This window comes from Aulonocara stuartgranti (genome assembly GCF_965226115.1).
Source record: "Aulonocara stuartgranti genome assembly, chromosome: 23".
NCBI classification, from domain to species: domain Eukaryota; kingdom Metazoa; phylum Chordata; class Actinopteri; order Cichliformes; family Cichlidae; genus Aulonocara; species Aulonocara stuartgranti.
Window position 1 is genome coordinate 21,995,767 of NC_138958.1, and position 24,118 is coordinate 22,019,884.

Consider the following 24,118-nt stretch of genomic DNA (forward strand, 5'->3'; position numbering starts at 1 on the left):
CTGTTATAGATTTTTTTGCTGATTTTTTTCATTTAACAAGTATAGTTGAGGGACCCTCAGCATGTTCAGCATTTTTTCAGCTGTCCATTTTGCTTTTCCAATTTTTCTGTTTAACTTATTACTATTGTGCTAAATCATACTATTTCTGCCAAATATAGTATTTCTGATTAATTATGGTTTTTCTACTAAATCATAGTACAGTATTTCTGCTTTTTATAGGATTTGTGCTAAAACATAGTATTTCTACTAAATGTAGTATTTATGCTTAATCATACTATTTTTGCTTTTTATAGGATTTGTGCTAAAACATAGTATTTCTACTAAATGTAGAATTTTATGCTTAATCATACTATTTTTGCTTTTTATAGGATTTTTGCATTATATACTATTTCTGCTTTTTATAGGATTTGTGCTTAATATAGTATTTCTGCTAAATTATAGTATTTCTGCTTTTTATAGTATTTGTGCTAAAACATAGTATTTCTACTAAATGTAGTATTTATGCTTAATCATAGTATTTCTATATATTTCTGCCAGGTCCCCAGGCAGCCAATCCTCTGTGAGGACTGAGAAATTCAAATTTTCAAATCAGGGCCTGCACGGTTTCCCAGCCAATCATATATGTGTCCTGAGGCATTCAAATTTGCATATTGGGGCCTTCATGGCTTCTAAGCCAGCCAATCATATCTGAGGGCTGAGGAATTCAAATCCACAAATCAGGGCCTGCACGGCTTCCCAGGCAGCCAATCATATATGTGGCCTCAGGCATTCAAATTTGCATATTGGGGAATTCGTGGCTTCTAAGTCAATAAGTCATCCATGTCATATATCTCTAAAAATTCACATTTTCATGATAAATTGTCAACACTTGAAGATTCCCCCATCTCCTCTGATCAAAACGGTGTAAGAATGACCGTTCTAGCCCCTACAGTTAGGAAATTATGGTCATTTGTTTGAGGGGAGTCCTCACTATGAGAAATAGACTGCAATAATCCTGTGTCTCTCTGTGCTGCATGTGTAAATAGATGCACCTGTTTTGGAGGGAAAAAGTGCACAGGCTCTCTGATTGGTGGATTCAAATTCAGCAGCTCCCAGGCTGACCTAGAAACTTACTTCTCTGTGTGTGTGTGTGTGTGTGTGTGTGTGTGTGTGTGTGTGTGTGACACAGAGAGAGAGAGAGAGAGAGAAAGCCTTTTAATGGGATGATCTCATTGTAAGATTCAAAATCAATATATTTAGACTGGTTGACTGAATTGGATCTTGTGTGTGTGTCTCTCTGTGCATGTGTGTTTCCTCATGTGTCCATATTTGTGATTGTGTGGCTGTTATATTTTTTTTGCCGATTTTTTTCATTTAACAAGTATATTTGAGGGACCCTCAGCATGTTCAGCATTTTTTCAGCTGTCCATTTTGCTTTTCCAATTTTTCTGTTTAACTTATTACTATTGTGCTAAATCATACAATTTCTGCTATTTCATAAGATTTCTGCTTAATATACTAGTTCTGCTTTTTATAGGATTTGTGCTTAATATACTATTTCTGCTTTTTATAGGATTTGTGCTTAATCATACTATTTCTATATATTTCTGCCAGGTCCCCAGGCAGCCAATCCTCTGTGAGGACTCAGACATTCAAGTATACAGATCACAGCCTGCACGGCCTCCCAGCCAGCCAATCATATCTGAGGTCTCCCGTTTCCTCTCTCGTCATATCTCAGCGACAGATGTACATAGAGCAATGAAAATCGCAGTCAAAGTACACCAAAGTCCGCTGATTCAGCCAGTAAAAGAATTATGCTTCTAGTCCACCTAGTTTTTGAGTTACACAACGTTTTGTAACTCCAAAAAACGGTGTTTTTCGCCTCTCACCGCGATCTAATTCTGACTCCTCATCAGCCTGTTTTTCCAAAGCGGCCGCTCTCTTTCCCAGTGGCGCAGTTGGTAATGACACGGCTCTGCAAGCCAAAGATCGTGGGTTCGATTCCACCTTGGTCAACATGTTTTTTTTCCCTACAAATTAATACACTGTCACAGACCAGTAATTCATATTCATCATTTATTACAATTCTGCAAACTTTTATGATTTTACCAGCTTTTGATAATATGGACCTCACATTCTTGTTAACACTCCATGGCACAAATACTCTTCCCTTTAGGCTCTGTGTATGTGTGTGTGTGTATCAATATTTCTCCCATTTTAAAGTATTACTCCTCCATAATTGTATTTCTGTTCAATCAAAGTACTTTTACTACATCTTAGTACTTCTGCTCAATCATAGTATTTCTGCTAAATCATAGTATTTTTGCCAAATCATGATTTTTGTGCCAAATCATAACATTTGTGTTATGTTAAAGTATTACTACTAATTGGAGGAATTTCTGTCATGTTACAGTATATGTGCTAAATATAGTATTTCTGCCAAATCATACTATTTCTACTATGTTATATTTTTCTTTCTAAATACAGCATTTCTGCTATATAATTGTATTTCTGCTTTTTATACTATTTGTGCCTAACATAGTATTTCTGCTAAATTATAGTATTTCTGCTTTTTATACTGTTTGTGCCTAATATAGTATTTCTGCTTTTTATAGGATTTGTGTTTAACCTTCAGAGGTCCTTAGGGACATTTATTGTCTTTTGCATTTTTAATTTTAATATAGTATTTCTGCTAAATTATAGTATTTCTGCTTTTTATAGGATTTGTGCTAAAACATAGTATTTCTACTAAATGTAGTATTTATGCTTAATCATACTATTTCTATATATTACTATTCTGCTAAATCATACTATTTCTGCTTTTCATAGAATTTGTGCCTAATATAGTATTTCTGCTAAATTACAGTATTTCTGCTTTTTATACTATTTGTGCTAAAACATAGTATTTCTACTAAATGTAGTATTTATGCTTAATCATACTATTTGCATATTGGGGAATTCGTGGCTTCTAAGTCAACAAGTCATCCATGTCATATATCTCTAAAAATTCACATTTTAATGATAAATTGTCAACACTTGAAGATTCCCCCATCTCTTCTGAACAAAACGGTGCAGTGACCGTTCTAGCCCTTACGGTTAGGAAATTATAGTCATTTGTTTTGAGGGGAATCCTTAATGGATAATGTTTATATATATATATATTTGTCTTTAAAACATCTTTGCAGACTGACTGTCCTGGACTGGTTGTTGTTGTTTTTTTTTTCAGGTCTGGTGAACTCAGCTCTTTGGTGTTGGTGTTCAGGAGTAGAGCCTTCTAATAATATTTATTCAAGTTATAGATTTAAAGTTCTGCGAGTTTTTTCTGTAGCAAATAAATATTGTATAGAATATTTAAAATCACCTACATTTTTGATGTTTACAATGCCCATTGTGTGTAATACTGGAATTTCCTACTACCCGTGAACGCCTCATCTTTTACCTGACTGCCGGACATCCGCCTTTCCGCACACTTCGCTGAGTCCGCTCTGGGTGAGTGCTGCTGCTCGGCTTCTCCTCTTCTCTCCTAAATGTTTATAGTCTGTTTGTGCGATTTAACGAGTTCTTTTAGTGATTTATAAAGCCAACCGAGGTATAACTCATATTAGAGTAACACAGTGGTTGCTTTTTCTTAGTGAAACTTTGTCATTTTTGTATGTAAAAGGAGTGTTTGATGAGCTAACAACCCGATGCTAATGCCTAGCGCTCCTTTGAGCCCAGTGTGAAATGAAAATTTGACTGTGAACCACGGTTGATGTGTTGTTTTATTAATTACATTTGGTGTGTTCGTGTTTGTCAGTCTGTTACATAAGGTGCAGTTAGTTCTCTTCACAAATCAGTTGGTTAAAACGGCCTCATTCTTTATGCTGTAAAGATTTTAACGAACCGCCATCTTAGATTCAGTGTCAGCTGTCGGCAAGATCAAAGGAGCCATTTTACCGCCTCTGACCGAACACGGGAGAAAAAGAGTCACGTTTGTCCAGGTCTTGTGGATTAATTAAGAGAAAGGAGGGGGGGAGAAACTGAGGATTAAACATAGGCTATGTCCCCACATACACGGGTATTTTTGAAAACTGAGACTTTACGTTTTCGTTTTAAAAAACAATCCCGTCCACACATAAACGCAGAAATGAAGGAAAACTCTGCTAGGAACCTACCAAAGCAACAGGTGGCGCTATATTCCTAAAGTGTAGAAATGTTGGCCAATCAGAAGTCTAGAAGCCTCGGTGGGAAATAGCAAACAAAGATGGGGCATAAAAGCAGAACAGAGTCATATGTGTGGGGGGACAGTAACTGTGTGCGTATATGTAAGCATTTAAACACTGCAGAGAGAACAATTAACAGTAACCATATTGTAGAAATGCATTTCATTGAAACAATAACGTGGCGCACAGGGTGACGTCAAAAAAAGGCGCTGCGTTTTCTCCGTGTCCCTGTCCACACATAAATGCAAAAACGGAGTTTTCAAAAATATTCTGGCAAGCGTTTTTAGTTTTTCAGTGACCGAAAACGCCGTTTAAGTGTGGACGAAAGGTGCAAACGGATAGAAAAATCTCCATTTTCAAAAGTACCTGTGTACATGTGGACATAGCCCAAGAATAATAAGAACTCCTAATATGTAGACTTTAATTTTTAAGAACTGTTTAACAAAGGCTTGTTTGTGCCAACCTAAATCTGCAGCACAGTTTAAATTCTCACTTTGTGGAAAATTAATGAAATAAACAACAGCCCACCTTCACATAAATAAAATATGGCAGTATATTATTAGTAGTATGGTACATAGATATTTATTTTAAAACTACAGCATATTTAATGATACTATGTGCAGTTGGTAATATTTTAGGAAGTAGAATTTGAATGCAGACCACCTCAAATATTAAAGCCTTAAAAATATACATTGTGCAGTTTTTCATGTATGAGTGTTTTGCAATCTTAAATGAGATGTAGACCAAAGAAAACAGAGGAGAGTTGTTGTTGTTTGTATTCCAGCTGTAGTAAACAAAGACGTTTAGTGAATCTTTTTGACAACAGAGAGTGATGCAGTATTGATGCTGATTTGAGTTTTCTGATCCTGTACTTTTGTTCTTTGTCTTTTGTTACACAGAGTGAACTAGAAGCTTGGTTTTGCCTTTGCTGGCAAGTAAACAGTGATTGTAACTGAAGCAATATGAAATTGGGATTGTGTAACATGTTTAGCAATTTATATACAATAGTTTGGCTTTCTGTGATATCTTGCCATTTGCTCATGGGCAAAAACACATTTAGGATTTATAAGCAGTAAAGCCCCCCCCCACCCCGACTAGATCTCTGAGTGTCCCTAAAAATGTCCCTGAAGTTTAATAGGCCATTTATGTCTCATTTTAATTTTAAAGGCTTATCAAAGCATTTCTCTAGTAATTATTGTTTTTATTACACATATTAAGGCCATTTGAGACTCTGCAATTAAATTTTGCCCTCTTTAGACTAAAGTGAGTTCATTTTGTCTGAGGTAAAGTGCTGGGAAAATTCTTTTTTTTCCTTGCAGATTTATTTTGTTCATGCTTTTTTGTCACGTTTCAAATCATCTAACAGGGATGATATGAATAAATACAAAAAAGCATTTTAAAGTGATGATTTCACGTATGAAGCAGAGAAAACCAAACCAGAGCTATCTGTTCTAATGTGAGAACATGCTGGTCTCTAATACCCAGTTGTGGAAGCCCTGATACGAAGAACTACCATCAAGCATTTATAGTATCAAGTATTATTTGTGATTGTTGCATGCTTTGAAACTGTGATGTTATCATTTGATCAAGTGTGCAATGCGAGCAAATCATTGCTTGTGGTATCTGCTGTGTTATGTAATAGCACCAAAGTATTAGAGCTTTACGTTAATGAGGAATTTCTGTGGCTTATTGCAGATTGATAAAACGACACATCACCTTAATAAAGACAGAAATCTTTAATAAGGTGCAGAAAGAGAAGATCGGGTGTTTATAGTAAAGCTGTTGTAAACAAAGAATTTAACAGATTTTTTTTTTCACTACAGATTGTGATGCAGTATTGACTCTGATGCTGATTTCAGTTGTCTGATTCTGTATTTTTGTTCTTTTGTTACAGAGTGAAACAGAACTTTGGTTTTGCGTTTGCTGGTAAGTAAGCAGCAATTGTAACTGCAGTAATATGACATTGTCACTGTGTAACATGTTTAGCAACTTACCTAACGTAGTTTGGTTTTTGTGACATTACCATTTATTGATGGGCAAAATCAAATGGTCAGAATTTATACCTTGTAGCAGCAAAGGCCCCACACATGACCTCTGACTGTCCCTGAAGTTTAACAGGCCATTTGTGTCTGATTTTTATGTTTGAACACAAACAACTGTTTTTATACAGTTGTTTGTGTTCTCCGTTTGTTTGTGGATTTACGTAGCAGAGCACCACAGTTGTTGATTTATATCTTCACTCATATTCTGCTTATGTATTACATTAAAGTCAGACCACTATAGAAGTATTTTTGCCTGAGTGAACAGAAGTGGTAGGTTAAACATTTAAGCAATAATAAAAAAACTCAGAGAACCAGAGTTGTGAGTAGGCAATGTTGTGTATGTTAAAGCCTGTGTGTAGTTTATATACAATAAGTTTAAATCAGTTTCTTAATAATTTGCTTGATACAATGTGTTTAAAATTTTATATAAAAGGGAAATATTGCAAAATACAAAAAGATTCCTGCCAACAGGTACAATGGAAGGACTTTTTATTATAATTTTTGTAATTGCAAAATGGTGTGCCACTGTTGTTACTATAACATGTCAGAATTTACATGTATTTTAGGATTTACATATTCAGATCAGAACTAAAACCTAATGAGGTTTTCCGTTGATTCTAACAGTTGTGGTTTTTTCACACTTTATTAAGCACTGACTTGTGATAGAAAATGATGGAGCTAAAAAGCCATAATCTGTACCAACAAATATTGGTGCCTCTTCTTTGCACTTCTGTAGTATGCATGCCTTTATTACACATGTTATCACCATGTGAGACTCTGTAACTGAAGTTTGTCCTCTTCAGACTACAGTGAGTTCATAAAGGCTTGAAGAAATTGAGGATTTTACTAGTTATTTCATGTCACAGTAAATTGGATTGTGTGCGAAGAGGTTCAACAGTCTAAGTCATTAAACAGTGATCTGATGTGTTGTTTCCTTTCTCTAGGATACTGATCTGATCGTCTCAAGTCTGGTAAGTAAAGGTTTTGTCTGCGGTACAGTGCTGAGAAAGGTCTTTCTTCCTTCCAGATTTATTTTGTTTGTGCTTTTTTCACGTTTCAAATCATCTAACAAGGATGACCTGGATAAATACAAAAAGCAGTTTTAAAGTGATGATTTCATTTTTGAACCAGAACAACCTGGTCTAATGTAAAAACATGTTGGTCTCTAATACCCAGCTGTGGATGCCCTGATAGCAACAATTACCATCAAGCATTTACAGTAACTGGTAATGACTGGTTTACATCGCTGGTTGATTTTGGTCCACTATAATTTCAGAATTGTCATAATTAGATCCAAACAGGACAGGCAAAAAAAGAAAAGAAAAAAGTCTTAATTAAGGCCCAATATAGGGTTTTCAAGTCATACCAAGAATCTTAATTTCATTAAAGTCCAGACTGATTCGTTTACACCAAGTGTTTTGTTTCATTCATTCAATTGGACTTGCTTGTGTGCTTCAGATCCTAAGTGTGATTAAACTTAAGCCCAGGACCTGATAGTTGATGTAGGTCCTGAAGTAGTAAAGGAACTCTGGGACATCACAGTAACAGCACCATGTTTGACTTTAATGCTGGTGTTTTTCTCTCACTATAGATGATTCAGTTTAGTGCAGTTAGTCAGCACAGCTGTTGGTTATCATTGAGATATTATTAGGCAACTTGTTTTTGCCTGTTCAGCTACAACGTCTGGGAGGGTTTCTGTTTTCTGGGGTCTCCAGATCCTTAGAAATCTCTTTGTAAACCTTTACAGAACTATATGTGTTTGTTTCACATTAGAGCAGCTCACGACTAGCAGTTTAGGGACAATTAAATATTCACATAGGACAGGGGTCTCAAACTCCACTCTTCAAGGGCCGGTGTCCTGAAGCTTTTCCATGCGTCCCTGTTACAAAACACCTGAATAACATTTGTAGGTCATTAGTGAGAGGATAGAATTTCACTGTGTGCTGAAGTGACATCCCCTAAGACTACTCAAATTTAAGTAATTTAAGTGTTTGGAAAAATGTACTTCTAAAAGTACTTTCATTGCATCATGTTCATTCACTCATGAGCTGCTATAACATGAATCAAATGGCTGAATTACCACCTCAGCATGCAGTCACGTTCTGTAGAGTTTTGCTAATGACCTACTAATGTTATTCAGGTGTGTTGCAACAGGGACACATAGAAAAGTTTCTGGACACCAGGCCTTAAGGACCAGAGTTTGAGACCACTGGTGGTAGGGCATTGTGGATTTCAAAAGCTTCTTCCCTTAAATCACTGCCTAAAAACTGCTTTTTGTAATTTGTCATAATGACTTGCAAAATATAGGTGGGATGAAAACATAAACATAAGACATTTTATAGTAGCCTGATATTTTTATCAAGGCTGTTTTTTGAAAATAATCCTGCCCTAATTTACAAAAGATGAACTGTGTCTGAAAGTCATGTTTGTTTGTTTGTTTGTTTGTTTGTTTGTTTGTTTGTTTAAGAAATGTGGGAATCTCCAGCAAAGATCTTACATGCAACAGCTCAGATACAGCACTCACTTCTGTTCTTTTTTTTTATCATGAAATGATCTACAAAGAAATTCTCATCATACTAAATTTTGCTAATTAGGCCTTTATATCAGCTATGATACGTTTATTATAGATTTAGTGTAGTGCTTATTGCTGTGTATCAAACATGCCCCAAATGTGACTGAAATATGTAGAAACTGCTGTGTAGAAACTAGCTGTCTCCAAATTTCTCATTTTGCCAAAATTCATACAGAGTGACCTGAAACTGTGCTGTAACCTCAGTGTGTTGGTTTTGTTGGACCATATAATATTTACAGTAAGTTACTGTAGCAGCACGTCTTGGTTTGAGTTTAGACTTAGTTTATTGTTTTAATAGAACGTAAAAATGTCCTTATAACAGTTCCACCATCATTTGTTAAACATTGTCATTCTGTTCACTCGAATAATTTACTGTAGAAGTCTTTAGTATTTAAAGCCCTACATGTACTGTATTTTTGAGATTATAAGGCATAATGTCAATAAACAAGCCTGTTTTTAAGGCAGATTAAGCCAAACAAACAGTCAGATAAGTCAAACTTTATTCAAGTCATTCACAAACAACTCTCAACACTGTTCAGTTGTAACACATAAAATACAGAACAATACACTCACTTTTTCAGTTCATTCCTCATCCACAAATCCATCAAACTCTTCATGGGTTGATCAGTTTGAAATCTGCTTCATAAGCATGTCTCTTAGCACGTGCCAGGTCCTTGTACACACACCATAATGTTATGTTGAAGCACCGTACGAATTACTCTACGAGGGTCCTGACTATGGTAGCCATAATGCTCTGACAATACATCAAGCAGCGCAGCTTTGTAGCTTACCGAAGTATTACTAAAATATTTGACAGAATTTTGAGCGCTGTGTACCACAGAAATCCCGTTTGAGGTCAGTAGGCATAACCAGAATCGATACACTAGGCACATTGTATGTTTTTGAGATAATGACAGGATTTTAGGTGTGCCATATAGTCTGAAGAATATGGTAAATCCAAGCATGTTGGAAATATGACTAATTCCAGGCCTTTTGTGTCTTACAGGTGACCTGCTGCAGAAGATCCTCTCTCTCTCTCTATCATTATAAGCAATTCTGTCTATCCTATCACTCTCCCAACTCTATCTAATTTGAAAGCCATTCTATCTTGTATCCCTCTCTCTACTGCTCTATCTAATTTGAAAGCCATTCTATCTTGTATCCCTCTCTCTACTGCTCTATCTAATTTGAAAGCCATTCTATCTTGTATCCCTCTATCTCTACCGCTCTATCTAATTTGAAAGCCATTCCATCTTGTATCCCTCTATCTCTACTGCTCTATCTAATTTGAGAATCCAAGTTTTGAGAATCCTTTCAGAATCCAATTTTCAGAAATCCAAGTTACCAGAACTTGATCTATCTGTTACAGAATTCTGAGAGATCTCTGCTCTCACTGCTCTTTCTTTCCTGTCTTTAAACTCTCTCACATTCAGTCATTTTGCTGGAAATTACAAGTTGAATATACAGTAGTAGAATTACAGTACAGTAGAACTTTTAGTAGAAACTACTTACACAGCCCTACATTTGTCATTTTAATTTTGCATTAGACTTTAGTTTGGACTGCTAGTTTGGCTTACTTTGATCAATTGTATAAAATATCACCTTTTTATAAGTTTATTTGTAATAAGATAATCTGGTTATTTTGTAATACATACATTCAGATAAATAATAAATTAGATCCAGTCTGTTAGTCTGTTTCATTGGCTATAACATTTGACTGCAAGTTTATAGTACTATTATTTAAGGACAAACCCATTTTGTCACTCAGTGTAAGTATTCAGTTAGTATTGTCATCGAGAAGCGCCTGAGGACTTCCTGTTTCCTGACTGCTGCAGAAAATCCAGCTGGAGAATCCTCATCACCAGTCATCTTATCACCACACCACCAAAGCTCCATATATTTGATTTCAATTTTAGATATCTGAAAGATTTACATAAACTCCCCTAAGACTTTTAATATAGCCTGTTGATTGTTGAGATTTATTCTGCATATCATTTTACAGAAGTTGTAATTATTTACCAGTCTGGTTAAAAATATATAAGTAAAATTATACAGTTTCAAAAAGAGCTACAATAAAACGGATCAAATTGTTTCCAGAGAACTTTGAATTTCCTTTATTTTGAGTTTGGAGTAGAAAATCAGCTTTTTATATATAATAGTACATTTCTCAGATTTAACAGTAATTTGAGGAGTTATACGTTTTTCTGTGTTTCAAGGTTCAGTTTTGTTTACATTTGTGTATAACCACATATAAGCTCCAGGTTGTACTTCAGCAAAATGCCAAGAAAAGGTCAAAGGTCTCAGTCTCAGAAGCTTAGACGTCAGAAGGAGAAAGAACAGCTGAATGTTTCTCAGAGCAGTGAGCAGGTAAAGGTGTGTGTTTCAGCTTTTCCCAGCACAGAAGCGCAGAGCAGTGTTCAGACAGCCACAGTGTCTTATGCAGATGTGGTAAAGAGAAGTGTTCCCTCAGTGTCTGTCCCAGAACCTGAAGTTATGCAGGTAATCCAGACTAAACCCCAGCTAACTGTACAAACACAGCATGATGGACAAGCTCCAGGACAGTCTCATGTACAGGTTACAAACAGTGAAAGTCCACGAGTGAGTAGCGTCTGTGCTTCCCGAAGCCAGGCTTCTCCTAGGTATGGAAAGTACCGGAATCAGCAATGCATGGCTAACAGTTTGGTTTTCCTGTCATTCTTACACGAGGATGAATTTATTACCAGAGCAGATCTAAACCGTGTGTTGGACAAAGGCCATGCCGTCTATTCAGATGCCAGACTGAGGTTTGTGAACAGTGTGTTTCTAGCCTGCGATGAACTTCCCTCAGTTGTTACCAGCCGCAGACACGAGTATCAAGTCGACATGTCTCAGTTTGCTCATTACGGCACATTTGATGGTACAGATCACTTTCCGAGCCTTGAACAGGGATTACAGTGTTTGGCTTCAGACGTTCGCTATGCTTTGCTAGTCATGGGAGGAACAGTCATCGCTGTTAGCAGGCTGACTTCAGGTGAATATGCATATTTTGACCCTCACCCACGTAAGTCTACTGGTATGCCATTGTCGCTAAGTGTAAGTGGTGGAACTGCAGTTATGTTGAAGTTCACACGTCTTAATGACATGATTGACAGGATCAAACGTTTGTACCGAAAATTTAGCATCGCACCAACCTGCACTTATGAGCTACAGCCCATCGAGTTTCACAGTGAAAACGCTGCTGACCAAAGAGATGCTGATGAAAACAGACAAACAGCTACAACTGTTCCAGCACCAGCTTTAAATGAACCTGAATTTGAAACTCCAAAGTCCACTGAGCAGACACAGAACACTGTGGCCGACACTTTAGCTACTGAAGTGATGTCATCCAGAGTGGATTATTCAAATGAGCCAGCTGCTGAGCTGAACAATCGTCCTTCTGATTATTTAGAAATAGAAACCTCTGCATCTTCTGTAAGAGACACTCAGGTAACATCAGATTCTGTTCCTCAGAATGATTCAAACAGTGCCTCCAGTTCAACTAAGATAACAGAGGAACTCTCAGATAAACTGCTGAAATATAGTAAACATGAAAGGCAAAAAATGAGGAGAAGATTATTGACCCAACAAAAGCTACCACAGAGAAAGGAAAATCAGAAGACGAAAGAAAGGCAGATGTACAGGTTTGATGAAAGCTTCAAGACAAAGAAAAAAAACTCAACTAAGAAGTGTAATGATCCTGATCACAGACAGAAAAAGAGTCTGTACAAAAATGAGCTGTATAAATTAAATGCTACCTATAAGGAGAAACACAGAGAACATTTGAGAAAGATGTATAGAGAAAGTGCTAAAATTAGAGAGAGAAAAAGAGAACGTGTCATAAGGACATATAGAGACAATCCCCTATTCAGAGAAAAGCAGAAGGAACGTATAACAAGAACGTATAGAGAGTCTTCCATATTCAGAGATAAGCAGAAGGAACGTATAACAAGAACGTATAGAGAATCTCCCATATTCAGAGATAAGCAGAAGGAACGTATAACAAGAACGTATAGAGAATCTCCCATATTCAGAGATAAGCAGAAGGAACGTATAACAAGAACGTATAGAGAATCTCCCATATTCAGAGATAAGCAGAAAGAGCGTATAAGAAGAATATACAGAACTTGTGCTGGATTCAGAGAGAAACATAAAGCTTACATGAGATCATATGTATATAACCTATATAAAAAAAGTGAAGATTTTAAACAGAAAAAACGATCTTATATGACTAAGCGGTATGGAGAAGAAAAACAATTTCAGCAACAACACAAGGACAATATGAGAGAACGAATGAGAGTAAAATATTGGAACAGTTTTTCTTTCAGACAGATGCATAATATCAGATGTGCAATGAACATAAAACGGAAATATCGCCAGATGCATCGACCAGCTGAGAGTTTACAGTGTCATCCAGAGAACACTTTAATGAATGAGGCCATATCTCGTTTCAGATCAAACATTAAGTCAGCACCATCTTATGTTTGTACTGTTTGTCTAAAAGCTTCTTTTCCTAATCAGGTAAAAATCTGCAAAAGACAAAATTACTCAAAACACCAGACTGTAGCTCATCAGTGTCTAACTGGTAAATATGTTCATGTGTGTGATGAAGCATGTAATGATCACTGCAGCTTTCCTGTTGAGAGAAAAAAAGAGTATATCTGTCACACATGTCACAGTTCCCTCAAAAGTGGATGCATGCCCAGGCTTGCTGCTGTTAATGGTTTAGAACTGCAGGATATTCCAGCTGAACTTTGTGATCTCAACATTCTGGAGAGACATCTGATTGCCAAATGCATACCATTTGCTAAGATTATTCCTCTTCCAAAGGGGAGACAGAGACTCATACGTGGTAATGTAGTGTGTGTACCATCTGAGGTCCAACAAACAGTTGACAGTTTACCGAGGATCAGAAGCCAATCACAGATCATGAGGATAAAGCTGAAAAGACGACTGTGCTACAAAGGCCACCAGCTGTTCCAGACTGTCACCTGGTCTAAACTCATTCAAGCTCTGCGTAAACTGAAACAAATTCATCCACAGTACACAGATATTGTTATCAGAGATGATGCATTGCTTTGTGATCCAACGTTACCTGATGATGACAGCAGTGATGAAGCCAGCATGGCAAGTGATGATTATAATGAAGCAGATTTAATGGAAATTGACAACTATGAAAAAGATGCCCTTTTGTGTGAAAGTGAGTCTCAAAGTGACCAAGATATTAATATGCAATCCTGTGATGAACAACCAGAGGAACAAAATCCAGATGAACCAGAAAGTGATTTGAACAATGGAGGTTTTGCTCTAGAAAGTTGTCTGCAGCCTGTAGACATTTCAGAAGAGATTCTCTGTTTCACTGATAACACATATTGTGTGGCTCCTGCAGAAAGAAACAATCCTGTTAGCTTCTTCAGAACTCCTCATTTGGAAGCCATGGCATTTCCTGTGCAGTTTCCTACTGGTCAGAATACACTGGATGAAAAGAGACGTCTTAAACTCACACCAAGTGCTTACTTCAAGTCAAGGCTTTTCAACATTGATGCAAGATTTGCTAAAGACACAAATTACCTGTTTTTCTCACAGTTTGTCACTGAAATACACTTGGCTAATTCCAGCATGACAATACAGCTAAGGAAAGGTAAAACTATGACCAAAGATGGACGCAAAATCACATCAGGAATGTTACAAAGTAAGACAGAAGTAGAGAAGCTGGTAAGAAATAAAGATGCAATCAGATTTATGCAGCCACTCAGAGGAACTCCAGCTTACTGGCAGAAAACTACCAGAGATCTATTCAGCATGGTTCGCCAAATAGGAACACCTCAGTTCTTTGTCACTTTCTCTGCTGCTGAGATGAGATGGCCTGAAGTGATTCAAGCAATAAAGAGACAGCAAGGTGAAGAGGTTGATTTTGAAGCCCTGGACTGGTCAGAAAAGTGTGAAATTCTAAGATCAAATCCAGTAACCACCATGCGAATGTTTGATAAACGTGTTGAGGCTTTGTTCAGAGATTTGCTTTTTTCTCCTGCACAGCCCCTTGGTGAGATCATTGATTACTTTTACAGAGTTGAGTTCCAGCACAGAGGTAGTCCACATATACACATGTTGCTGTGGATTCGAGAAAAGGTAGAAGCAGATGTGGATGACGACCAAACTGTCTGTGACTTTGTTGACAGATACATCTCAGCTCAACTCCCTGATCCAGAAAAACAACCTGAACTGCACAAAAAAGTCACTGAGCTACAAAAGCACAGCAAAAACCACACAAAGACATGCTTTAAGAGTGTGAACTCTGGTTGTAGATTTGGGTTTCCCAAACCACCAGCCACAAGAACAATGATTGTGAGACAGGATGAGGATTCAGACACTGAAGCTGCAAAAGCCAAACTCAGACCTTTGTTGAACCTGCTGAAGGAACCTGAAGCTGCTTCCCTCACCATAGAGCAGATTCTGTCACGATGCAACTTGACAATGAATGAGTATGAACAATGCCTCCAAGACATAAACAAGAAAACAGCTCTGATTCTGAAACGTGACCCAAATGAGTGTTGGATCAACAATTACAACCCAGACCTGCTTGAAGCCTGGAACTCTAATTTAGATGTCTCATTCATTTTGAATGCCTATTCATGTATAGAATACCTCTGTAAATATATAACAAAGAAAGAATCTGGCCTCTCTGAATACCTGAAGACAGTTATTGACAACTCTGATAAGAACACCGTCAATGAATGTGATGAAATGAGAGCTGTGATGCAGGCTTACTCAAAAAAGAGAGAAATCAGCGCACAGGAGTGTGTGACTCGAGTCTGTGGCCTAAAAATGAAAAAATGTTCCCGCAGTGTTGTATTTGTACCAACAGATGATAACCCAGTAAAAATGAGTCGCCCCATGAGCTTCCTGGAAAGCACAACACATGACAGTTGTAATATTTGGATGACAAGTTTGAGTGATAAATACAAATGCAGACCTGAGACCCCAGAATATGAGGAAATGTCACTGGCTGATTTTGCTGCCTTGTGCAGGTTGGTGAGTGGTCCAAATGAAGGAAAAGATGTGCTTCCTCTTCTAAACCAGCTTGGATTTGTACAAAGGCGAAAGAATGATAAACCAGCTATAATCAGATATTACCACTGTTCACAGGAAAAAGATCCTGAGCAATATTATGGTCGACTGTTGAGACTTTACCTTCCACACAGATCAGAGCAGGAACTGAAACCACAAGGGTTCCAAACCTATCAGTCCTTCTACAACTCAGGTTTTGTACGACTTCCATGTTCAGACCACAGTGAGTCTGTGAAAAGGGTTGTGAAAAGAAATAAAGACAAGTATGAGAAGAACTCTGAGGATATTGAGAGTGCACTGGAAGAGTTTGAACAAAATAGGGATGTTGTGATTGATGAATGGTGTAATCTTGCTCCTGAATCTGAAGTTGTGAGGCTGCAATGTGATGAGAATCTTCCTGAGAGACATTCTGATGATGAGAACGAACAGGAGAATGTTCCCGACTACAGTCGTCAGTCTGATGCTGTAACAAAGATCAGAGCCGTCAGAGAACAACCTGCAGTCGATCCAGCCGTGGTACGTGTAATGTATCAGAATCTGAACCAGAAGCAGGCCTGCGTGTTCTATGCCATAAGAGACTGGTGTATTCAGCGAGTTTGTGGTTTGAACCCAGATCCATTTTTCTTCTATATCAACGGTGGTGCAGGAACTGGAAAGTCACATCTGATTAAGTGTATTCATTCTGAAGCATCAAAGATCCTGAGCAGACTGCCTGCTAATGCAGAAGAAGCTGACATATCAAATCCAACTGTTTTACTGACTTCATTTACCGGTACAGCAGCTTTTTCTATCAGTGGCTCTACGTTACATTCTCTACTGAAACTACCCAGGAGTCTGAAACCACCCATTCAAGGACTTGGTAACCAACTGGATGAAGTCAGATCTGAGCTGATGAATGCTGAAATTATTGTTATTGATGAGATTTCAATGGTTTCAAAACCCCTTTTTGCTTATGTGGATGCAAGACTGAAACAAATCAAAGGCACTCAGAGACCTTTTGGTGGAATGTCAGTTTTAGCTGTTGGAGATTTTTACCAGCTGCCACCAGTGCGACAGTCTAAACCTCTCTGTGTTTACGATCCAGAACAGATTGACCTATGGCAGGAGCATTTTCAGATGATCACTCTAACCGAGATCATGCGTCAGAAAGATGATGTGGCCTTTGCAGAGATGCTGAACAGGATTAGAGTCAAAGAAAAGACGGATGAACTTTCTCAGTGCGACAGAGATTTGTTGTCACAGGCTGTGACTGCACCAGAAGAATGTCCAACTGAGGTCTTACACATTTATGCCACCAACAAGAATGTGGAATCCCACAACACAGATACCCTGAAGAAGCTTCATTCAAACATTATAATCATCAATGCAGACGATTTCCAGAAGGATAAATGTACAGGCAGAATGGAACGAAGAGACAAACCATTTACAGGTGGGAGAAATGATTTACCTGACACTCTGAATGTTGCTGAAGGAGCTCGAGTCATGCTGACCAGAAACTTGGACACACTAAACGGTTTAGTCAACGGTGCTTTTGGTATACTGGTAAAGGTGGTGAGATCTGAAAATGATGGACACATAATTAAACTGGGGCTCAGGATGGACAACCGGCAGCCTATGAGACACAACCGCAGTGCTAATGCAGCATCTGATGATCTGGTTTACATTGAGAGAGCAGAGGAGAGTCTGAAGTTTAAAGGAGCAGTACGCAGACAGTTTCCTGTAAAGCTAGCATTCGCTTGCACAATTCACAAAACTCAGGGTCTTACAACACAGACAGCTGTAGTTTCAATGAAGAACATTTTTGAACCAGGTATGGCTTACGTTGCTCTCAGCAGGGTGACGTCTCTCAGTGGACTCTATTTGCAGGACTTGGATGAGAAAAAGATTTACTCCAATCCCGAGGTAACTGCAGCGCTCCAAACCATGAGACAAGCCAGTGTTGAGGAAATGATGCCTCTTCTTCAGGTCAGAGAAACAGCCAGCAGACTTGACACTCTTACACTGATCCATCACAATACAGAGGGTTTGCCATCTCACATCAGTGACATCAAGAGTCATCATGAAATGTGTTTAGCAGATGTTTTGTGTCTCACTGAGTCTCACCTTCAAGGCTCCTTTGTTGCAGACAGTCTTCATTTGGATGGCTACACCATGTTCAAACGCAACAGACATGTGTCCTACACAAACTTTCCTCACATGGCCAGCAGAAGTGGTGGGGGAGTTGTTGTGTATTTGAGGAATCATTTTCAGGTTCAGGTAAAACAGTATCTGCATAATGTCACTGATCTTGAGTTTTTAGTGTTGAAGGTTCAGGCTCCATTCCCTGCACTCATTGCTGTTGTGTACAGACCCCCTGACTACAGTTTGACACCATTCATGCAAAACCTGGTAAGTCTTTTAGATTCACTTGAAATAATGGACTGTCACCCAATAATTGTGTGTGGAGATTTTAATGAGAACCAGTTGCAGAGTGGAAGAAAACAGATTCTGGAGCAGTTTCAGTCGAGAGGGTATTCACAGCTGATCACTTCTGCCACTACAGACAAGAACACCCTGCTTGACCTCATTTTTATTTCTCAGCCACAGAAATGTCTTCGTTCAGGTGTTCTGAGATCATATTACAGTTACCACAACCCTGTGTTTTGTGTCCTGTCCTCGAGCCAATCATGAAGTCGTCTGGTGAGTTTTGAAACAATTACAGATCATGTTTGTTACAGAGTTTACTGATTGTAGAGCATGAAAAAGATTTTTCATTGAAAAAAGGGTCTTCCCTACTCTGTCTGTCAGAAGACCCTTTCTTATTGCAATGTTATTAATCATTTCACCAAATCATTGCTGAACTTCATGCAGAGCAGAGAACATCTGCTATCATGCACCTCTGATCTGAAATGTGCTGCAACATTTATTAAACCAACATCATTTCTTTTATTCTCATGTTTTAAATGACTAAATCTTTTTACTGTGACGTATGTAGCTCAACAAACGAGATCTTCCCCTCCAAGGGCTTGAAAATATGAAATAGTAAATAAATAAATCCCACATAAATGCAGGTATTTATTATGGCTCACATGAATAAATACAGACAATTATATTTTCTTGATTATAGTAGCTTTTGTAGAATCAAAAGTTTTTGTGATGAATGAGTTTTTGCTTATCATGTTTTACAGGTAAAAAATGTCAAAAGTTATAAACTATCTTTAGGCTACCAGAGATGTCTATAATGATACATTATGTAGAGAAAAACATTAGTACAGCTTACAGAATATGTATAAAAACTGATTTAGAAGTAAATGGATAGTTTTCTGAAAGTTCCCGACTACAGTTTAACACCACCCACCCAGCTCAGCCCCCAAGTGTCTATGTAATGCTGGTATGGTGTGTGAGTTTGACTTGGCCTTTATCCGGGTGGGTTTGGGTTTGGGTGGATAAAGGCCAAGTCAGAATTCTCTGAGCAGCTGGAAAAAGCTGCTAATAAACAAAGACATCAAAAAGTGTGGGCTTTAGGTGTAGCCCCCGCTTTCTGATGCACTAATTAGACTTAGTAACCGACACCCCATACCAGCATTACATAGACACTTGGGGGCTGAGCTGGGTGGGTGGTGTTATAAGCACGTGTTTTGTTAGATATATTTTTTCAGACACCATCTTCATGAACTGCTGAGCCAAACCTGATCCATCAGTGCTGGACTGCACAGATAACTACATGCCACAAGGAGACTGCTGTGTTATGAATTGCCATACCAGTGTGTCTTCAATGGAGAAGATGACACACCCATCACCTGACCTCCTGCCTGATCTGGAGACCATCATCATGCTACCACACTACACACCTCTGAGACCATCAATGATGACTCATACTGAGGAAACTGTATTTCCTGTCAGAGATGCTCAGTGATCCTCAGAGCAGAGAGAGGTATCATTCTTTATCTTTGATAAAAAAAAATGTCAGTGTTTTTAATTCAATTAATTAATTAAAATCCTGTTTATTGCATAAATAATTCCACACTCAAATGATTATACTTGTTGACACTTTTTGAGTTTTAATTCACATTATGGATTACAAATCTATGCTTTTTCTACTCTGTCTCTCTGTGCAGGTATTGCTGTCTTCTGAGTTCTTCCGTGTCCCAACTGAGGCCTTCAAACCTCATTGCAGAGCTCATGTCTTTCCTCACCATCATGTGAGTGTGAGATTGCTCTGGATTCTGGTTATGTGGCCTGCAGCACCTATAAGGTATTTCAACATTGTTCATTGTATAACTTATTTGTAGTTTTTAGGGTTTCTACAGACAAAAAAAATGTTCCTTTTTCTGTATTTTTTAGAACAAGCTCGTCCAGTGTGCCTGCATTCCAGCTTCTTAGACTCTACGCAAGTGGACAGAGTATCAGTGTTTGGCCACTCTTACAGACACTGACTTCTGTCAATTCACTTCCACTGATCGGGCACCTCACTCCAGGAAGACAGAGGGCTGCAAGCCTGTCATCATTTCCAGTGTGGCTTTGTATTCTTGGGGTAGCATCAGATTTTTCCCACAAATATTCAAAGGTAACACTTGTTTTAAGCTTAGTTATTAAATCAAAAGTCTTCCTTTGTGTCATGTCTGTGAAGGTTCTCATGATGTCCTTTGATGTAGTCTCTCTCTTCACTTGAATACCCACTACAGAGGCAGTGGAGACTGTCAGAAAACGACTACAAGAAGACAGCTCCTTGGAAGACAGGACCAACTTCACACCCGATCAGATGTGCACACTGTTAGACCTCTGCCTCACCACTACATATTTCAAATACAACGAGGGTTTCTACAGACAAAAACATGGCTGTGCCATGGGTTCCCCCGTGTCACCTGTTGTAGCCAACCTTTACATGGAGGAAGTGGAAAGGAAGGCTCTTGGCTCTTTCAAAGGAAGAGTACCCAGCCACTGGTACAGATATGTAGACGACACCTGGGTCAAAATCAAAAGGCAAGAAGTGGAATCCTTCACTGCGCACATTAACGCCGTGGATAAAAACATCAAGTTCACCAGGGAAGACACAAAGGACAACTGTTTGCTTTTCCTGGACTGCGCTGTGCACATTGAAGAGAACGGCAAACTCAACATCGAAGTTTACCGGAAGCCCACACACACGGACCAGTACCTCCTCTTTGACTTCCATCACCCTCTGGAACACAAACTTGGAGTAATTAGGACACATCCCCCCCCGGGCAGAACATGTTCCCTCTAAGCCTGAAGGGAAAAAGAAGGAACACACACATGTAAAGGAAGCACTCAAAACGTGTGGCTATCCTAATTGGGCGTTTATAAAGTCAGCAAAGATGCACAGAAAAGAACATCAGATACCAGCGAGGGAGGATAAGAAAGACAGATGCAACAACATTGTCATCCCCTATGTACTAATTAGACTTAGTAACCGACACCCCATACCAGCATTACATAGACACTTGGGGGCTGAGCTGGGTGGGTGGTGTTAAAAGCACTTGTTTTGTAGATATATTTTTTCAGACACGGCACAGTCTCCTTTGTGGCAAAACCTTCAAACTTCACCATCCTCAGCTGAAACAACAACATCTTAACACCATCTTCATGAACTGCTGAGCCAAACTTGATCCATCAGTGCTGGACTGCACAGATAACTACATGCCACAAGGAGACTGCTGTGTTATGAACTGCCATACCAGTGTGTCTTCAATGGAGAAGATGACACACCCATCACCTGACCTCCTGCCTGATCTGGAGACCATCATCATGCTGCCACACTACACACCTCTGAAACCATCAATGATGACTCATACTGAGAAAACTGTATTTCCTGTCAGAGATGCTCAGTGATCCTCAGAGCAGAGAGCGGTATGATTCTTTATCTTTGATTAAAAAAAAACATGTCAGTGTTTTTTAATTCAATTAATTAATTTAAATCCTGTTTATTGCATAAATAATTCCACACTCAAATGATTATACTTGTTGACACTTTTTGAGTTTTAATTCACATTATGGATTACAAATCTATGCTTTTTCTACTCTGTCTCTCTGTGCAGGTATTGCTGTCTTCTGAGTTCTTCAGTGTTCCAACTGAGACATTCAAACCTCACTGCAGAGCTCATGTCTTTCCTCACCATCATGTGAGTGTGAGATTGCTCTGGATTCTGGTTATGTGGCCTGCAGCACCTATAAGGTATTTCAACATTGTTCATTGTATAACTTATTTGTAGTTTTTAGGGTTTCTACAGACAAAAAAAATGTTCCTTTTTCTGTATTTTTTAGAACAAGCTCGTCCAGTGTGCCTGCATTCCAGCTTCTTAGACTCTACGCAAGTGGACAGAGTATCAGTATCAGTATCAGGAGAGTTTTCTCCAAATACGACATCCCAGTGTACTTCAGACCCAGTAACACACTCAGACAGAAACTGGTTCACCCGAAAGACAAAACTCCTAAACACAAACTTAACAATGTGGTGTACGCTGTACAGTGCAGCGAGGAATGCCCAGACTTCTACATCGGAGAGACCAAACAGCCACTTCACAAGCACATGGCACAACATAGAAGAGCCACCTCCACGGGACAAGACTCAGCAGTTCATCTGCATCTAAAGGACAAAGGTCAGTCTTTGAGGATGCCAATGTTCACATTTTGGACAGATGGAGGAGTGAAAGAAGCCATTTACGTCCACTGTGAGCAACCATCTTTAAACAGAGGCGGTGGTTTACGACACCAACTGTCTGCCATCTATAATCCAGTTTTGAGTTCCCTCCCCAGACACCGTAACGTCCACTCACATCCTGGGAGTGGGCGTGGGTGATTTCCTGACCTCGGGAAATCACATGATAGGGTGGGGCCAGGTTTCACAATGAGCTCACCCGAAACCCTGGCTGATTGGGACCCACACCCACTTTCACACCTTGGCTCATGTGATTAGGTAGAGGATCATCAGGGGGTTCTTTGTCCCTCTTTGGGGGGAAACTCCCACTGGGTTTAAATCTGGGACTCTCCACCATTGACCCTTAGAACTGAAGAAGCTTCTCGGATGAGAGGTGAAACGTCTTCAAGGAACTCAAAGAAGTCCAGACGCTTTTCTTTCCAAGCTCCTTAGACTTCACTTGTGTTAATTACATTTTATTTGTTGTTGTTTTCTTTTAGATTTATATGCAGTGATTGGATGTGGTGGAGCTTTGTTAACCGTGTGGAAAACATCTGTTTGTGATGATATTTACAATGAGGCTTTAAGGTGACAGTTTCCATGTAATTTCAATCCTCTTACTAAGCAAAAACATGTTTGCAATTAACATATTTTTTCAGTTTTGTCTTTTGGATTTATGGTTAACATTCCTCTGTGACAGCAAATACTAAACTGGTCCAAGTAACCAGCATATCATTGGTCAAAGGCAAAAAGGACCACATGTCACACTAGCAATGAATTTTTGACTGTGTTTGTGTTAGTATAGAGTAGGTCTAACAGTGGTTTTCCACATCTGCTCTAATATATATAGATAATGGGTCAGACATATAAAGTCATTTTGAAAAGTTCATAAAGGTCATTTATATGTGTTCCTCTTTATCATTTTATATCAGGTCAAACAGCAGACTTGAGTTTTGATCAGGGTAGAACCATAACATTCATGCTAATGGTTCTACTGTTTACAGTTACTTTATGATGGATTTCACCCTGGTCACAGCACTATCTGAAAAGCTGTTAGAGGTAAAGTTAAGCCAATTAATACCTCATCATAAGTCACTCTCTAACGCAGGGCAGTGATTATTATTCACTGTAATTTATTCCACAACAATGTTCTTTATTTGATTCTTTAAATATGCACATCGATTGTTTAGCTGTGTGACTCTCCACACCTGAAATATATCACAATGTGGACTTCATTTCGACAGTATTTTGTAGATTGGTACCATATTTATCATCGAATCATCTTGTGCATTTATTAACTAAATGTTGTTTGGGTTTTTTTTGTTTGTTTGTTTGGGGTTTTTATGTTGCCATTTTTACATTTCACCAACTGTGTAAATTCTGCAATTTTACTTTGGTTTTGTTTCACATCAGTTTATCTGCTGGCTGGTATTCCTGTCTTCCTTCTCTCACCCCAACCGGTCGCAGCAGATGGCCGCCCCTCCCTGAGCCTGGTTCTGCTGGAGGTTTCTTCCTGTTAAAAGGGAGTTTTTCCTTCCCACTGTCGCCAAAGTGCTTGCTCATAGGGGTCATATGTCATATGATTGTTGGGTTTTTCTCTGTATCT

The 24,118-nt window shown here is 38.6% G+C and overlaps 2 protein-coding genes and 1 long non-coding RNA gene across 7 annotated transcripts in view; 2 read left to right on the plus strand and 1 right to left on the minus strand.

Moving 5' to 3' along the window:
- The window catches only part of LOC309701437 (uncharacterized protein), a 266,740-nt gene that overhangs the window by 92,823 nt on the left and 149,799 nt on the right, over window positions 1–24,118 (minus strand). The window lies entirely within an intron of this gene.
- LOC309701439 (uncharacterized protein) lies at window positions 12,835–18,314 on the plus strand. Of its 4 annotated transcripts, none has more exons than XM_082525628.1 (3): window positions 12,835–17,843; window positions 18,004–18,134; window positions 18,227–18,314. In XM_082525628.1, the coding sequence occupies exons 1-2, from the start codon at window positions 12,972–12,974 to the stop codon at window positions 18,112–18,114; spliced, it is 4,983 nt and encodes a 1,660-aa protein (XP_082381754.1). In that variant the 5' UTR covers window positions 12,835–12,971; the 3' UTR covers window positions 18,115–18,134; window positions 18,227–18,314. The 4 variants fall into 4 exon arrangements, with proteins under 4 accessions (XP_082381754.1, XP_082381755.1, XP_082381753.1 ...); XM_082525629.1 differs by having other exon boundaries at window positions 18,004–18,090; window positions 18,178–18,275; XM_082525627.1 differs by lacking the exon at window positions 18,227–18,314 and having other exon boundaries at window positions 12,836–17,843; window positions 18,004–18,220.
- LOC309701448 lies at window positions 18,482–22,207 on the plus strand. Its single transcript, XR_014274993.1, has 6 exons — window positions 18,482–19,791; window positions 19,976–20,112; window positions 20,202–20,424; window positions 20,543–21,725; window positions 21,914–22,050; window positions 22,140–22,207. It is a non-coding gene; the product is annotated as an uncharacterized lncRNA (long non-coding RNA).

What these genes read in the sequence shown, in the direction of transcription:
- LOC309701439 (XM_082525626.1), top strand. Translation starts at nt 12,972, where the DNA reads ATGAGATCATATGTATATAACCTATATAAAAAAAGTGAAGATTTTAAA.